Genomic DNA, 17,103 nt, shown 5'->3' on the forward strand with positions numbered 1-17,103 from the left:
GAAAGCCGCTTTTCCTTGTGAAGTGCGGAGGTGGAGCAGCGGGTTCGTACGATGAGGGGCCGATTGCGTCTCGTGAAGAGCCACGGCGTTGCCTTCTTCGGAGGGTGAGGGTGGGCGGTGGTCGGTGGTGAAAGGGCTCATCAGCGCAGTCGTCGACGAGTGGGTTGCATGGAGCGGCGGTGGAGGCGGTGGTGGTGATGGTGGGACGGGATGGAGGATGTGAGGACAAACCTGCAAGAGAATAAGGCGGCGTGTACGAATGGAAAACTTACGAATGGAAAACTGCCGAAAGAGTGTAGGCGGGAGCAAGGGATCCGGTAGTTAGCCTGACCAAAGTCGCGAGCATTGCCCAGTTGGTCCAAGTAGCGGCAGCGAGAATGGGCTGATTACGAAGCGGAGCCTTGAAATCTTTCCTCTGCGAGTCTGAAATGTTTCCCGCTCGGCGGCCTGTAAGAAACAAGCCATGCGGGTCGGGACAGGAGGGTTGCAGTCTATGCGAATGTACCCATGTCGGGCGCATGTCAGGCTGGCAGGCTGGCAGGTTGGCTTGATCTTGGTACGCGATTGTTTCCCTCGTGGGTGGGCGGGCGTATGCTGGGTGACATGCTGGTGAGCATGCCGGTAAGCACTCGCGGCTCAGAAGAGACGTCACCTCTTGTAAGATTATGCGGCCCAATGGCAATGGGTATATATATCTTACCTATTTTTTCATTAAACTGACAGTGGAGGACGGTATGAAAATAATAAATACACACAATGAATATTATGCCGTTGAGCCTTTTACATGTTGAGCACATTATGTACCTTTGCATAGCCCGGTTACCCCGGATTTCTTCAGTGGTCCGTGACGGTGGGTTGGGGAAGGAACACCCCCGTTGTGGCTGCCGAACATGGCAAGAGGCATGTCACCGCTCCCACGCGGCCACGAATGACAACCTGGGCGGTGCAAGGGCCAGGGTCCCTCTCCGGCGGCAGGCGCCATCCATACCTTAACGTTAACGCCTTGACACCTTACTTACTTGGTACTCAGCCCTTTAGATATTGGGCATGGATAAACTGCTCCAAGCCCACACACACACCAACACTAACATATCTCTCTCCGATGGATTCAAGCGCCAAGCGACCACCCCCGTCGTCCAGCTGATCGTCGCTCCTCCCCCGTGCTTCGACGAGTGACACCGCTCGCCCTCCCTCCACGAAAGCTCTCCGCCGTGCCCGAAGCGGCCATGATGTGCGCTCCGTCTCGCTTTCGCATCACATCCAGCCTCCCTCTCCAGCGCTGCCGAGGCCGAATCCCCTCCTCCAGCCCCTCCAGCGCGCCCGCAGCCACCGTGGTCGACGCCATGCTAACATGTGCTTCTTCCGGCCCGCCGATGAAGCCGATCGACCCCGTGGGGAAGGCTGAAGCCCCGCGGCGGGCCCGGGGTCGCTGTCGGCCCTGAGGCTTGTTTGGGGCTCGATGCCCCGAGTGAGGCGTCGCTTTTTGGCTCTGCTGGCTCCTCGTGCTTCCTCGTGGCCTCGCGCGGACGCGGTCTTGGTTTCCCGTTTCGACGGTCCGGTCCTGCGGGGACTGTCCGAGGAGCCTTGTCCGACGGGCCATGGCGGGGTGCATGTTGGGATTGCAACGGCGCGGGGCATGAGGTGGACTTTTTGTGATATTTGCTTGTGTTATACGACAATGCCATGATGGGCCGTTGGACACTGCAGTCGGGACATGAGAATGAGGGATTCAAATTGAGCACGATTCCCTCCCTCAGGAGTTTTCGTGATACCTCTCAGACAGCACTTCCTCCTCCTTTTTTGCAGTTCACTTGCATCTCACTTACACGGTGACCCGGTAGTAGTGTCACTTGCCTGTCAACTCATCACTTCCTTTTTTCCTGGATCCCAAGTCCAGGCTATACTTGGTTGCTACTTCACCGTCAAGATGAAGTTTCAAGGTTTGCTCTTCGGTCTGGGTCTCGTCACCCGGGCCCTCGCCGCTCCGGCTCCGGTTCCCGCTGCGGACCCCGAGGCCGACGGCACCATTCAGGAGCGTGCCGCCAAAGTCACCGTCGCCGTGCCGTCTGGCACCGTGATTGGCTTGAGTCTCTCTGGCGTTGAATCCTTCAAGGGAATCCCCTTTGCAGACCCACCCACCGGCTCTCTGCGACTCAGGCCACCGCAAAAGTTGTCAAAGTCCCTTGGCACCTTTGACGCCACAGATCTCCTTGGCCCATCATGTCCGCAGATGTTCATCACCACAGGAGGTAACAGCGTCATCACCGAGTTTCTATCTGCATTTTTGAGTATCCCGCTGCTCCAGGTAGTCACTGGGCAGGAGGATTGCTTGACCATCAGTGTACAGCGGCCCGCTGGCACCAAGGCCGGTGATAACTTGCCCGTGCTATTCTGGATCTTTGGCGGTGGCTTCGAACTGGGTAGTCCCGCCATGTACGACGGCAGCAGTTTGCTGGGCACAGGCATCGACCAAGACCAGCCCTTCATCTTTGTGGCTGTCAACTATCGTGTTGCCGGTTTCGGCTTCATGCCCGGCGCCGAGATCCTCGCAGATGGCAGCGCGAATCTCGGTCTGCTGGACCAGCGCATGGGACTCGAGTGGGTTGCGGACAACATTAAGTCTTTCGGTGGTGATCCCGACAAGGTCACCATCTGGGGCGAATCTGCAGGCGCCATCTCCGTGCTCGACCAGATGGTCCTTTACGGCGGCGATGCCAACTACAACGGCAAGCCACTGTTCCGGGGCGCCATCATGAACTCGGGAAGCGTCGTTCCTGCGGCCCCTGTGGATGGCATCAAGGGCCAGGCCATCTACGACGCCGTCGTCAAGAGCGCCGGCTGCACCAAGGCCGCCGACACGCTCGAGTGTCTCCGTGGTCTGGACTACGACGACTTCCTCGACGCTGCCAACTCTGTCCCCGGAATCCTGTCGTACAACGCCCTTGCTCTCTCCTACCTCCCCCGGCCGGATGGCAAGGTGCTTCCCGACAGCCCCGAGGTACTCATCCAAACGGGCCGCTACCACGCTGTTCCCATGATCAACGGCGACCAAGAGGACGAGGGCACTCTGTTCGCCCTCTTCCAGCCGAACCTGACCACGACCAGCCGTCTGGTCAGCTACCTCCAGGAGTTCTTCTTTGACGACGCCACCACGGCCGAGCTCACCACCTTCGTCAACACCTACTCCACCGCCCTCAGCGCCGGCAGCCCGTTCCGCACCAGCATCTTCAACGAGATCTTCCCCGGCTTCAAGCGCCGCGCCGCCATCCTCGGCGACCTCGTCTTCACCCTCACCCGGCGCCTCTTCCTCCAGAGCGCCATCAACGTCAACCCCACCGTGCCCGTCTGGTCCTACCTGGCCAGCTACGACTTCGGCACCCCGATCCTCGGCACGCTGCACGGCTCGGACATCCTGCAGGTCATTTTCGGCCTGGTGCCCAACCACGCCATGCGCAGCATCCGCACCTACTACTTCAACTTCCTGTACAACCTCGACCCCAACGAGGGCGTCTCCGGCTACGATACCTGGCCCGAGTGGAAGGACGCCAAGGAGCTCATGTGGTTCAAGTCTGCCGATTCGAATGATATCCTCGATGATGATTTTAGGAGCGACTCGTATAATTGGATTGCGAAGAATGTTGATGTTTTGCACATTTAGGCCAAGGGTTAAAAGCTGCGCGGTCATGTATATAGTTTGGGTCTAGGGAATCCACAAGAGTAGGGATTGGTATTGTACTTAGCTGGGATATCCAGACTCTGTATCAAATATCCACTCTTTGAATGTAAATATCAATTATGAGAGCACGTAGCATCATGACTGTCCTTAATTTCACTTGTTCTTCTCATTGTTGCTACACTCATCCAACTGTTTGGGTAGAATTACGCAATATCATATCTAACTACACTTTTCGCTAAATCCCCTCCACTTTATAATTTACAGAGTCACAAGTATTCGTTAGCTCCCAGCCACTCCTTAAGGGCTGCAGAGTCACGCTCGCGGTAGGCAGCCCGGCCGCGGATCTTATCCTTGACCGTGCCAAGGGTGCGGTCAAAGGCCTTGGTGTCCTTGTCCTTCATGAACTCCTCGATATCGGTAACAACAGCGACGTCGGCAAAGCGGCTGAGACTGATGTTGATGTAGCGGTCCACAACGACGGGGTTGCCGAGCTTGGCAATGACGGCATCCCAGTTGGCCTTCATGAACTCCCACTGGAGAGGGCGACCGATGACGTTGACGGACACGGAGCCACCGAGAACGTGCATATCGCCGCTGGGGACGGAGTTGGACGGGGGAGACTCGTTGAAGCAGAATGGGATGATCTCCTTCGTGAGGAGCTCAGCATCCTTAACCGTACCGAGGACGCTCAGGGAGAAGAGCTTGCCGTCGACGGACTTGGTGTTAAACCACTCCTTCTTGAGGATCTCTACCGTGCGCGCAGGTTCCTTGTTAATACCGGCGCGCCAGACAGCGACACGCAGGGAAGGGTTGATTGGGTTGGCCTCGGGATCCTCAACCCAAGCATTGAATCGTTTAAAGGCCTCCTCGACGACCCTGCTCAGGTTAGCTATTGGTGATAGAAAGGATAGGGAATGAATCTTACTCAGGGTGTCCGCAGGCCACAGCAGTGCCAATTAGCTCCTTTCGGAGGATGCCGGTAAGGTAGTCCTCATTCTCAGGGAACTCCCAGCCAACTTCCTTGACCTTCTCGTTGATGAGTTTGAGGGTGAACTGGTCCAGACCCTTCTTGATGGTCTCGTCCTCGCCGAAAACGGACTTGACCAGACCAATAGTGTCAAGAACCTGGCGCCAGATCAGGGTGTGAGTCTCCTTGCCGAAGCCCTGCAGGAAGGTGAGCAAAGCAGGGGTAGTACCGTTGCCGGCAAAGGCGAGGTCGGCAGTAGAACCAATGATGGCGATCTTGTCCTCGGTGGTAAGCTTGTCAAGCTGCTTGCTCAGCTTAGCAAGTCGCTCGGGAGGATAGTTGACACGGTAGAAGCCGGTGGCGCCGCTGTTGAGCTTGTAGAAATCGTCGTCGATGCCCTCAATGGTGTCCTCCTTGCTGGTTAGGGACACGGAGGAAATACCAGCCTCGCCCTTCTTGCCCTCCAGGCCGAGCGGCACCCACCAGGTGGTGGTGTCATCCTCAGGCTTAACATCACCTGTCGACAGGAATCGAGACTGCTTGATGGAGATCTGGCCGGGCTTCTCAGAAACGGTCACAACGGGGTGGCCGATCTTGGAGATCCAGGGGTGCATGAGCTCGTTAATGTCCTTGCCCGAAGCCTCGCTAAGAGCGTGCCACAGAGCAGTGGTCTTGGCGTTTCCATAGGCGTGAGCCTTGAGGTAGCTGGAGACACCCTTGAGGAAGGTCTCGACGCCAAGGTGGTTGGCAAGCATGCGGATGGCTGAGCAACCCTTGAGGTAGCTGATTGAGTCGAAGATCTGGTTGACATCGAGAGCATCACGGACGGGGACATGGATGGGGTGGCTGGCCCGAATGCCGTCAAGGCGGAAGGCGGCCTCCATACCCTCGTTGACGAACTGGGACCAGACCTGCCAGTCGGGGTGGAGGTGGTCAACAGCGTGCCAACCGACCCAGGTGGCGAAGCCCTCGTTGAGCCAGAGCTCATCCCACCAGTCCATGGTGACGAGGTTACCGAACCACTGGTGAGCAAGCTCGTGGGCGACGACATAGGCAACGGAGTTCTTGAATCGAGGGTCAGAGGTCTTGTCATCGTAAAGGACCTGGGTGGTGCGGTAGGTGACGAGACCCCAGTTCTCCATAGCTCCGTGGGTGAACTCGTGGACAGCAATAAGATCGGACTTGGGGAGAGGGTAGTCGATGTCGAAGATTTCGGAGAAGAAGTCAATGATCTTGGGGGCGTGCTGAAGAGCCCACTGTCCCTGCTCCTTGAGGCCACGAGTGGTGTAGACACGGACAGGGATCTGCTTTCCGTTGTACTTGCGGTCGGTGAAGGCCTCAATGTACTCAAAGTCACCAATGGCCCAGGCGAGCAAGTAAGTGCTCATGATGGGAGAGGTGTCGAAGGAGACGACTTGCCAGCCATCCTTGGAAGGACGAGACTCCTTGACGGGCATGTTGCTGAGGGCGACCTGATCGTTGGGAATCTCAACCTCAAGGTCGAAGGTGGCCTTCAGGTTGGGCTCATCGAAGCAGGGGAACGCACGGCGAGCATCGCACGCCTCGAACTGGGTGCTGAGCATGTAATGCCATTCGTCGTCGCGGGGAACGGAAGCGGCAGGGGTCTCGGTGGGCTTGTACTTGCTGCGGTAGAAACCGGCCATCTCGTTGTTCATGACACCCTCGAAGGTAATTATGACGGCAGCCTTGCTGGCAGCCGGCAATTCCTCGTCGAAGACGATGGTGGCACGCTGAGCCTTCTCATCGTAGCTGATGGCGGTGGATTCGAGGGTCTTGGAGTCGACGGTAACCTTGGCGTTGAAGAGCTTGAGTTCGAGGGCGTTGATGACAAGTTCCTTGGTGGGTGAGACGATTTCCGAGTTGATGCTGTACAAGAGGGGTCAGTTTCGGGAAGCGGGGTGGCTTTGGTTGCACCAGATTGAATCAAGATGACGCACGTGACGGTACCCTGATAGGTCCAGTTCTTGAACTCGAGATCCTTCAGGGACAGCAGGTAGTTGATTGGCTTGACATTGCCTGGGAGGACGTCGCGGTCATCCATGGTGAGGTTGCGGGCAAGTCTGGCCTGGTGGGAGCAGAAGCGGCGGGGAATGCGGGGGAGGAAGCTGTCGATGCTCCCGGAGTCAGTTAATGGTCAACGGCGGTTGGTATGATGAACTCGCAGCTCCAGGCAAGCGAGAAGGAGACGAAGATGATGCGTGATGGGGAAGGAGGGATGTTTATGGGAAATGGAGGAGTAGGATGTGACGTGATAAGAGGACGTGGAGCTGGGGACCTGGGGAGCTTAGGAACCTGGAAGGGCCCACCGCGGGGTCGATGGGCAAAAGTTCCCAATGGGAAGCTTCGACCAAGCTGCACGCCTCCACGGCCGTCCAGGAAAGAGCGCTAAAACATACCTCCGAGCACCGATCCTCCTGATCGGCTTCGTCACGTCAAGGCGCCGGGTCTCGGCCAATGATACCGAGACGCTTCGTGCGGTGGATGATGTCGCAAATCCTCTGTTGAAGCTGGTGTTGATGTTGTTGATGATACTCGCCCTCGACGATGCTGCAACCGCGGCTGCAGCCAAAACGCCGCTGGCCAGCCTCGCCTCACATCGCGGAATGGGCAAGCCGCTGAAGCTCCACTGGCGCTGTGCCAGCTGCCGCATCAGGCCCCTTGACCACGACGACGAGGAAGACATTTTGGAATTTGGCGGCACTGCCCCCCCTTCTCGGTCGCAATCAGGCAGGTCCTCGCCCGTTTGGCTTGGGGCAATGGGTCAATGGGAGGGGCAGGAGGTCTTTTTGTTCGGTGCTTAGCCCACTTGAATCTCCATCCAAGGCACCTTTGTAGTGTGTTGTCCTGGTCGACAGACAATACTTGAGAAAATTCTCTGGTTTGGCCGGGGTTGAGGCTCAATGCCGCCTCTCCCGTCTTTGGCCGGCGCCAAGCGAGATGACGCGGTCCGTGTTGCTTATACGAAATCACTGTATTCCGCACGGTACATCATACGAGCTCCCACGTCTAGTCTGTATTACCAACTACACGAGCAATATCTTAGGTAAAACTTTGATTGAGTCAACGACTTTTAATTTATTAGTAAATCCCTACCATTCTGGCCGAGCTCGAAACAGCATACTGGCGACCTAAAGACGTTCTTGCTGCGCGGCTCCTACTCACCCCTCCGTCCGCTTACCCTGGAGCCCTAACAGACGTGTCTCGTCAAAGACAGCGATTATCACTGAAGCTAGAGAATTTGTTCCTTTCTTACAACAACATCAAATGGCAGGATAATGCGTTATTGTTCAATTTCCTCAGCTGGGGATAGAAGAGCGTTGTCCATTCGCAATTGTGTGTAGCAAAGCGACTAGGATGAATGGCCAAGAACTGCGCCGTCATGCTCAGAATTTCCCTGTGAGTCTCTAGCGAGAGTTGGTCATTGGAGCGTCCATTGGGTATCAATGCCCTTTTGGTCATCAAGGTACCAATTTTTGGTTGCTCGTGTCCAAATGCGGTTGGGTTGCCGAATCCAGACTGAACAGATCTGAGGCCACTCATGAATCCTTTGTGTTGTTTCCAAACGAATTTCCATGTCTTCCCTCTCTTATTCCCCATCTTCCCTCTTTCTGGCGAGTTTAGGTGGACAAGGGTCTCTAGGGCTCGAATCAAGGATTTTTTACCCCAAATCAAATCAGCTTGTAACTTTACTCTGCCTTGCCCCATTTTTGACACTACTTATAATTCATTCAAGGGTAAAATATTCCCTTATTAATTATCCTCTCCAAACATTTAGAAACAAAATATGTACTATGGCCTCAATCTGGACACCACAAGGCCCTCTTTATACAAAACAACGTCGCTTTTGCTCAGGACAAACTCGGGGTTATCAGGACCGCCTCAGTCTGGCTCACCTCGGCTCACGTTGCTCAGCTGATACACACCTTTTGCATTCCGCGGCTTGCCCTATTCACTTTAAGCCCATGGCGTCTTGCCAGACTGCCGTGGCCCCAAAACTGGTCCACCAACGGAACAAGGGCACAGAAGTAGACTACCTGAAGTGATTAAAACTACTCTTAGTGAGCTTAGAAGAACCGCACGAAGCTCAATGAGTAGTGGTAAAGTATTAAGAAAAGAGATAGGTATTTTGGATCATTATTCTCACATGTTAACTGTCTTAAGCGATTTCAGGACGGTTAAATCCAAGGAAACCTTTTTGGAGGCGGGGAGACGTTATATTCCAGTGCATACTCGACCCTAGAACCTGCTATCTTGGGACACTCGATGACCTGGCAAATTCTATTCAAGTATATTTTATGTCCTTGTATATTTTGTATCCAATGACATTCGATAGCCTACGATATCAGGCATCCCGGGATATTTTATTCCTGCTAAACTACATCCCAGCGTGTTACATCCTGGGCATAGAGCATATCTCAAGTCAGTAGTGTAGAGGCGCCAGAGAACGTATCCTTGGACATTCAACACACAACCAACCAGTCGAGACAGCGGTACCAATCTTCTCGCCTACCAAGATAGTTAGTCACGGAGGCGGTAGTTTAGTATCAGGTCATCGCAAGGCTATTGCTTACTTGCTTCTTTTTCCTTCTTGGGAGTACTAGTTAGCTACTGACTACTCTGCGTTGACTCCACAGTGCCTGGCAATGGATCATCTGAGACCGTGTAGTCCTTGGTGTCTCTGTCTGGCCCATAGAGATACATTGTAACAGTCAACTTAGTACCACTGTACTCCAATTATTGTATCACGTGATACCCCTCTGGAGGGAATTCACTTGGTGCGCTCTAAGTTAAAGCATGCCGCACGCCAGCAATCACGTGCGCCACGAACCACACCTGGAAAATGGAGCAAGACTTTTACACCACACTTGAACTGATCGAAAGAGGTCGTCAGGCGTCCCCCACTCCGTACACAATACAGAACACAGCATATGGCACATTCTTACGTGCTGCTTGATTCCCATCTCATCTCATCATTATACTGCAAAAATGACTGACCAGCAAGAGTCTCCATGCCGCATCTTGGTCCTGGCTTCTGGCTTTGGTTCAAACTTCCAGGCGCTCATAGACGCTATTGCTATAGGCCGGATCCCAAACAGCCACATCATAGGTCTTGTTACGAATCGGAGAAATGTACACGCAACTGCCAGAGCAGAAGGCGCAGGTAAGATGTCCGTCAGAATTTGGTTTAATGCATTTCTGACTCAACACAAGGCATTCCTTGGGATTACTTTAATTTAATCAGCAACGGATTCCTATCCAAGGGCGAAAAGGACGAGCAGACAGTCGCTGAAGGTCGCCGGAGATATGATGCTGCGTTGGCCGAGATGGTGTTGGCAAAAAAGGAAAGGCCCGAGTTGATTGTCCTCGCTGGGTGGATGCATGTATTCTCAGGTGCTTTCTTGGAACCCATGGAAAGGGCAGGAGTAAAAATCATCAATCTCCATCCTGCGTTACCTGGTAAGTTTAAAAATCTAGTGATGAGACTTTTCCACTCACAGCTTGAATAGGGGAGTTTGATGGAGCCAACGCGATCGAGCGAGCCTTTGAAGAGCTTAAAGCTGGACGATTAACACGCACTGGTATTATGGCTCACTACGTAATCGAACAGGTAGATAGGGGTGCTCCTATTATGGTTGAAGAGATTGAGTGGAATGGGGAGGAGCTGGACGAGTTGAAGGAGAGGATCCATTCCCGTGAGCATGAACTAATTGTGAATGCAACGGCGAAGGTGGTTCAAGAGATACTGGAGGGAAGGGCGAAGTAAGCCTTAAACCATCTCTTCAAGTCTATCGAGTTATACAGGCAATCGACAGCGTTTGTTGCGCATGCGCGATCTACAAGCCAGGTGAGGTGTCGCCAACTAGACGTGCCAAGCAAACCATCAGCGCCCCCGATCTCCCACGGTTCTGAATGGCACGCCTAACAGGGCCCTTTTGAGCGTTATTGGGACACAAAAAGCAAGCATGAGAATTGCGGTGATTGCATACCGGTGATGAGTGGCAAAGAACCTTGTGAACTGTCGGATCCTATGCACGGAGAAAACGTCAAACTGTCTTTCTATTCACCATGAAATACCCTCCGGAATTCCGGTGGATGAAACAACACTTGAAAAGAGCAAGGAGAGGATGGCAAAGAAAATGATAGTGAAATTGATGAAGGCGAGGAAGATGAAGAGAACACCTACGACTGTAACGAAGGCACTTTGGACCCCGGATCTTGGCAGTTCGGCGGCCGCGGATTCCCGGTCCTTCCGTCGTGATAGAGTGACACCACGTGCTGGCCATGGGCCCATTTACCGAGGCCAATCGATGATTGGTTTCGCTGCAAGAGGGTTCTGTAGCATCACTTTGACATATTTTTCTTTGTACCCAACCATGCTTGGTAAATCTAATAATCTTCAGGATTGGCCATGTGGAGTTGAAACTGCCGAATATTCCTCGGATTGTTGCTCCTGGTGGCGATTTGGTTACGGGGCATTTATAGAAATGTCCAGGTTGTGTGTTTACTACGAGTCCTATCCCCGTCGGCCCCTATTATTTCAGACCCACAGTCCCCTTATTGGCCCCAACTGACGTTTTTAATTTAATTAACCCCGTGAACTATCAGATCATGCCACGTCTCTATGCCCAAGAACAGTTGCATTTGACATTCTTTCGCTCACTCAACGATATTCAAAGCCCAGAAGTGCCCCAGTCTGTTTGGTTCCCAGTGAAACACGGCCCGGGAACTACAAGTGTTTGTCCAACTGCAAAAAGAACCAATTGCAACGTTGCATTGCGGCGGAAGCCACGGAGGTTCTTGGTTGAGCCCTGCCCTTGATCATGCATCCTAACTACATTTTGTTACTTCTCACTCCTTTCGTAACCCTCGCTGAGTGTTATAGGGGCTACCAGAGCGCTTATAGCTTCGATGCGGACCTCGGCTATCATCCAAGATGGATGCAGGACATCCCCGATGAGGTGCTTCTCTCCAGCCTCAGTATCCCCGGCACCCACGACACCATGAGCTACTCCATTCCTTCCGACTTCTTACGGTGTCAGAACTTGGATTTGAGTACGCAGTTGAACTCTGGCATACGGTACTTCGATATTCGCGCGAGGCTGCGTGACAATGAGCTGCACATATACCATGCCCATATCCCGACCGGCTTTAGTTTTGCTAGTGTGCTCACCACCATGTTCGAGTTTCTTACTACGAACCCGTCCGAAACGATCATCATGCGCTTGAAGGAGGAAGGTGGTCCTATGGGTCGCTCTAATACCGTCAAATTTGTGGACGCCTTCAATCACCATCGACACGCTGATCCACGAACAGCTGCGGGTGCCGCCAAGCATTTCTTTAATTATGTTCAAGACGCGCCACTCCCTATGCTAGGGGACCTTCGATCTAAGATATTCATTATCCAACAGTTTCCCGATGAGCATGGACTACACGGGCTCAAATGGCGAAGTAAGCAGATGGTATTGCAAGACTACTGGATCACGCCGAGTTTGTTCCACCTTGCCGATAAGTGGTCTGTCATGCGGGACGCCATTGAACTCGCTGCCGCAGCTGAACATGACAACTCGGTCCTCTACCTCGCACATGCATCCACCGCTGTAGGTGTTCTGCCCATTGACGCAGCTGCGGGGACCGCCAATCGTACCATTACAGGCATGAACGACATGACAGGCCAGTGGATTGAGCATCTCGAGAATATCCCCGAGGCTACCCGTACGGGCATCGTCGTCTTCGACTTTCCCGGCCGCAGACTCGTCGAGTCAGTTTTGCGCTGGAACGAGCCTTTAAAGAGCGTGGCATCGAAAGGACAGTGGCTATCCGAAGTCTGGGCCAAATTGTACAACTGGCAGTCGCCTCTTTCCTACACCTCTACCATCTCCAACAAAAGTAGTTAGGGACAAAAGGCCGATTCACTTTGGAAAAACAAATAAACTTATTTTCTAGTCACACCCGAATGCTTATATACCTACTGTATATACTGTACACCTATCTATATAAACTTGTAAATAGAAATGATCAATAGTTATGATCTTCCAAAAGCTTGCCGACGTCGCTTTGGCTCGGGGTCAAGGCTGCAGATCTCCTGTCAACATGTTAGTATTCTGGATAGACTAATACGAACATACGTCAACGTCATACCTCCCGTCTCCTTCTGAAATACGCGTACACACTATTCCAAACATCTCTCGAGGCGCAATCCCTAGTACCAGACGTGGTGTTGCTGCATTTGGGCTGCAACTCATCTAGCAGTTCCTTGGGCGTATGCAACCAGGGCTTCGAAATCGGCCAGTCAGAAAAATGGATAAGCTTAACATCGTTATAGGCAGCCACAGGATCCCAGATCTCGCTGTCGGAGCCGAGATACATGGCGTGGTTATCTTGGCGGAACTCGGCCGTTAACATGTCGTAGCGGCGATGTGGAAGGATGAGGGCACTGTCGCGGTAGAGGTAGTTGACAATCTCCATATCGTAGTCATCTTGGCCAGCAACTTTCATCTTCTCTACAATACGAGAAAATTCGACCTCAGACGGCTGAATGAGCATGACTTGTGAGGATAAAATTTGCTTGTCTGGGTACAGCCAGTACGCTCGAGGCATCGCAACTGGGGACGGGGGAAGGAGGAACAGCTCGTCCATGTGTTGGAATATCACCGAGTCAGAGTCAATAGAAAGTACTCGACTGTACTGGGTTTGATTAAACGCCAGGAGCTTGGTGAACGAATCGGCCCAGGTTGCTATGATAACGGCATGTTAGGAGGCATTGTCGTCGAAGTAGATACGAAACAGGGCAAAACACGGGGACAACTTGCGATCTGTGCCATGACCAGACTGAATGGTAATGGGGACAAGTTTGGCATTGTACTCGTCCCGAGCCTTGAAAATGAGACGGGCGTCGCTGGAAGAATCGTCCCCAGACTGAAGCATCGTGGAAGGATACATCATTACGCGGTCGGCACGGCTTCCAATCCGATGCAGCGCCTCGAAGAACATGACCGAGTTACAAAGGTATGCGCTGTTAGTGACATATTGAGTATAGGCGAAGCGAGACCAGTCCACCTCGGTAACCGCAAGGGGAGTCGTTGCGGTTTGAACAGGGTCGCCATAGATGTAGAAATGGATAATGATGAACATGTTAGTGAGGATGCCCGCGGTAACGACCCAGCGGTAGCGCTTAGATGCCCTCCAGTATGGGAGGCTGCATCTGGCAATGGAGGAGAGTTCCGCGTCAGCCGAGATACCATCTGCTGGGACGCTGGAGTAGCGCGTCTGTGACAATGACCATTGCTTCCAGGCCATCAAGCGCCGGATTAATGATGTAATCAAAGGAAGAAAAAGGAAGGACAAAAGAAGAGGGGGTTGGTAACGAAGCGACAAGAGTGGGTTGTCAGGATTTGGGAGGCTGAGGAAAAGTCGTTCATCGTGTACCCAGGCTCTCTCCGGGGCTGTTTACCTTCTGTGTCCAGGTCACTGAAAGGGTTGACGGGAGAATAATAGGAAACTGGGAGATATCAACCTACTGAAATGCACACGATTTCCGAGCAAGGCTTGGAGGTGGAAGCCCCTTGGAGCTTTACCGCCGGAGCGGCTGATTCTGAAACGTAGATTGCAACCAAAAGAACGTGCCGACAGGTTGCCAACGGAAATTGTCTTGGAATTAGGCCACTTTCCAAATGAACCCTGCCATCGAGAACCAACATGCATATTTCGAACCGAGGGCGCGTGGATCACCAATAAGATACTTCAGCCGAGCCAATAACAATGAGACTGCGGGGATATGGCCTTTTTGGGCGGAATATTGCGACAGCTGCCAGTCTTGATTTAGCTCACTAACAACCAACAAAGTTCATAACCAACAACCAACAACCAACATGCATATTTCACCCTGACGAGCGCGTGGATTATCAATCACACCCCTCAGATGAGCCACTCTTATCAGAGTATTGACCCTCGCCAGTGCATTGTTTTCGCGCCTCATTTCACCAATGCTGGAGAGTTCCATCCCATCACTTGCCACTGTATCTCCAGGAAGACTGGGGTTCCGTACCTGTGCCTTCAGATTTTCAACATCCAGCGCAATTGTAAAGATTGGGTTATTAGTAAAAGAGAAGACTTCACACGCTTTACCGCCAACCCCCTATTATTTGTGGTGGATTGCTTTATCAGAAGCTTGACATGGCAGCTATTGTGCTATCGAAAGTGGCTAGTCCCGGCGATCTTGCACTCAACTTTTGGACCAGACGTCTCATGCCTTGATAAGACCCCCCGTTTTTACTGCGAGTGTTGTTGGCTCTAAGGATGCATGTCGGAGGGCTCGGAAGCCGGTTTCAACCAACGATCAAACGCTGAGGGACGGCATGTTGGCTGTTGGCTCTCACAAAATGCACCTGGGAGTGTTTTACGCTCAGACGTTCCCGTCCAGTTTACCAGACTCTGTCATTCCTCTCCTGGGTCTTGGTTTCCCTGCCTTGTTACATCTAATCTGACATATTTCCTAACATACTGGTTTGTCTCAACTGTTCTCAGCCTCTTGGGGCCGTCATTTGGGGCTCTATATCTCACATTTGTTAACCCAGAATTCCGATATTTTCTCTTCTCGGAGTCATCGAAAGGGACTTTCCGCCATGCTCGAATATCCGCTGTTGGCGGTAGTCACGTTCTCCTCCCTCGCCGTGGCCGCCACTCCGACCCCTTTCGAGGTTCCATGGTCTGACCAGACGATTGGGCCAGACGGCCCATGGCACGTAATCGTGGCGGAGGATGGAAAATACAAGCTCTTCCCAGGCTCAACCTGGGAAACGTGGTTGATCGAGGACAATTACTGCGACGTGGGGGGGACGGAGACTTGCTACGCTGCTCAATCTGGTGTCTACGACAAGGACAAACCACAAGGCTCCGATGGAGGCATTTCAATGTCGGCCAGCCTCGGCAACTACATGCTCGGTCTGAATCTCGAAGGCGACGACGCGACCCGATGGGTGGATAACTTGAGACTCGACAACTTCGAGGTGGAGAGCACCAGTCTGGCGCTATTAGACAATACACAAAGGATCATGTATCCCGGTGGGAAAGAACAACCGTTCTTTGCCGGGTGCTTGAGTTTGGGAGGTAGTGGTTCTGTCAACCAGTCCTTCACCAGAGACGGTGTCTCTTCGGCTTCGCTCACCAACGCCAGTCTTGTGCCTGGGTATATGTGGGAGCAGGGCAAGATACCTTCCAACTCGTTTGGCATGCACATCGGTTCTCTTCAGCCAAACCTCGCCGGGTCCCTCTGGTTCGGGGGCTACGATCAGAACCGCGTTGTCGGAGAAGTCATCACCTTGGACGGAGACTTTCGAGAGGGCATCACGCTTTGGGACATTGGCATTAATGTTATCGGCAGTAGCTCACCTTTCGGATTCGACAGCCAAGACGGTCTTCTCACAAGAGATAACTCGACCATGGGACGAAGTCTCAGAGTCTCCATAGATGGGTGTTCTCCGTACCTCAGTCTGCCGAGGTCGACTTGCGATAACATTGCTTCCTACCTCCCAGTTAAATTCAACAATAGCCTGGGGCTATATATCTGGGACACGACTTCGCCAGAGTTTACTCAAATCATCTCGTCTGCCTCAGCCCTCTACTTCTCATTCATTTCCAATTCAAACACCGACCCGGTTAAGATCCGGGTTCCATTCATGCACCTCAACTTGACACTCACGAGCCCACTGGTTGAAAGTCCAACGGCCTACTTCCCATGCCACGTGAATGGAAAAGATCAATATGTTCTTGGACGAGCATACCTCCAGGATGCTTTTATTGGCGCCAACTGGGACCCTAGAGCAGCAAAGTGGTGGATGGCCCAGGCCCCCGGTCGAAATATCCAGGCTGTGCCGAACATTGCGACTATCGAGCCAACGGACGAGAGTATTAACAAGGGTGGCAACGATTGGGAAGCGTCATGGGATGGGGTCTGGAATAAGGAGGTGGGGTCGGCTACAACACCTACGAGCAGCACTACTCCCACGAGTACACCGACCAGCGAGAAGACTGTCGAAGGAGGGATGGCGATAGGAACCAAGATTGGCGTTGGCGTTGGCGTTGGCGCCGGTGTCCTAATAATCATCCTGGGAGCATACTTCTTGTGGCGTCGGCGTCACAACCAAACCAGTTCTACACATGCTCAATCACCATCAACGAAAGCCAAGCATACGTATCCGCAGGAGCCTATTGAGATGATGGGAGAAAGTATTTCTACAGAGGCACAGGGAGTTTCCACACACAATCCGAACTATGCATGGCAAAGGCATGAGTTGCCGTAGTAATAATAGCAAGTTGGCGTATGATTGTACATAGAATTTAACAGTATTTAAGTAATGATTCCCACACCCAACTGGTTCACATGTCGCTTGGAAATGCGATGGATGAATGTTTTTTTATTTTTAAAAAATACATGTTATTC

The 17,103-nt window shown here is 52.8% G+C and overlaps 7 protein-coding genes across 7 annotated transcripts; 4 read left to right on the top strand and 3 right to left on the bottom strand.

Annotated features, from left to right (window-relative positions):
* Window positions 1–1,108: 1,108 nt before the first annotated feature.
* On the bottom strand, window positions 1,109–1,612 carry BGZ61DRAFT_476600 (uncharacterized protein; the record flags this gene model as incomplete). The annotated part of the gene is made up of 1 exon (XM_046248813.1): window positions 1,109–1,612. One exon carries the CDS (start codon window positions 1,610–1,612, stop codon window positions 1,109–1,111), a length of 504 nt encoding a protein of 167 aa, XP_046106197.1.
* Window positions 1,613–2,353: 741 nt separating this feature from the next.
* On the top strand, window positions 2,354–3,811 carry BGZ61DRAFT_449209 (Alpha/Beta hydrolase protein). Its single transcript, XM_046245574.1, has one exon. It carries the CDS (start codon window positions 2,432–2,434, stop codon window positions 3,656–3,658), a length of 1,227 nt encoding a protein of 408 aa, XP_046106198.1. The 5' UTR covers window positions 2,354–2,431; the 3' UTR covers window positions 3,659–3,811.
* Window positions 3,812–3,824: 13 nt separating this feature from the next.
* On the bottom strand, window positions 3,825–7,685 carry BGZ61DRAFT_505354 (peptidase family M1-domain-containing protein). Its single transcript, XM_046251829.1, has 4 exons — window positions 7,061–7,685; window positions 6,602–6,778; window positions 4,602–6,530; window positions 3,825–4,552 (listed from the first exon to the last, which is right to left on the bottom strand). Exons 1-4 carry the CDS (start codon window positions 7,345–7,347, stop codon window positions 3,943–3,945), a joined length of 3,003 nt encoding a protein of 1,000 aa, XP_046106199.1. The 5' UTR covers window positions 7,348–7,685; the 3' UTR covers window positions 3,825–3,942.
* Window positions 7,686–9,650: 1,965 nt separating this feature from the next.
* BGZ61DRAFT_349298 (formyl transferase) lies at window positions 9,651–10,428 on the top strand (the record flags this gene model as incomplete). Its single annotated transcript, XM_046240136.1, has 3 exons — window positions 9,651–9,825; window positions 9,876–10,121; window positions 10,172–10,428. 3 exons carry the CDS (start codon window positions 9,651–9,653, stop codon window positions 10,426–10,428), a joined length of 678 nt encoding a protein of 225 aa, XP_046106200.1.
* Window positions 10,429–11,264: 836 nt separating this feature from the next.
* On the top strand, window positions 11,265–12,610 carry BGZ61DRAFT_449216 (phospholipase C). The gene has a single exon (XM_046245575.1). It carries the CDS (start codon window positions 11,486–11,488, stop codon window positions 12,557–12,559), a length of 1,074 nt encoding a protein of 357 aa, XP_046106201.1. The 5' UTR covers window positions 11,265–11,485; the 3' UTR covers window positions 12,560–12,610.
* BGZ61DRAFT_387974 (nucleotide-diphospho-sugar transferase) lies at window positions 12,611–14,269 on the bottom strand. The gene is made up of 3 exons (XM_046242771.1): window positions 13,475–14,269; window positions 12,804–13,399; window positions 12,611–12,747 (listed from the first exon to the last, which is right to left on the bottom strand). The coding sequence occupies exons 1-3, from the start codon at window positions 13,959–13,961 to the stop codon at window positions 12,688–12,690; spliced, it is 1,143 nt and encodes a 380-aa protein (XP_046106202.1). The 5' UTR covers window positions 13,962–14,269; the 3' UTR covers window positions 12,611–12,687.
* An 879-nt stretch (window positions 14,270–15,148) lies between these two features.
* BGZ61DRAFT_449219 (aspartic peptidase domain-containing protein) lies at window positions 15,149–17,026 on the top strand. Its single transcript, XM_046245576.1, has one exon. The coding sequence runs from the start codon at window positions 15,287–15,289 to the stop codon at window positions 16,961–16,963; it is 1,677 nt and encodes a 558-aa protein (XP_046106203.1). The 5' UTR covers window positions 15,149–15,286; the 3' UTR covers window positions 16,964–17,026.
* Window positions 17,027–17,103: the final 77 nt, after the last annotated feature.

The sequence above is a fragment of the Ilyonectria robusta genome (assembly GCF_021365365.1).
Source record: "Ilyonectria robusta strain PMI_751 chromosome Unknown BGZ61scaffold_7, whole genome shotgun sequence".
Lineage (NCBI taxonomy): Eukaryota > Fungi > Ascomycota > Sordariomycetes > Hypocreales > Nectriaceae > Ilyonectria > Ilyonectria robusta.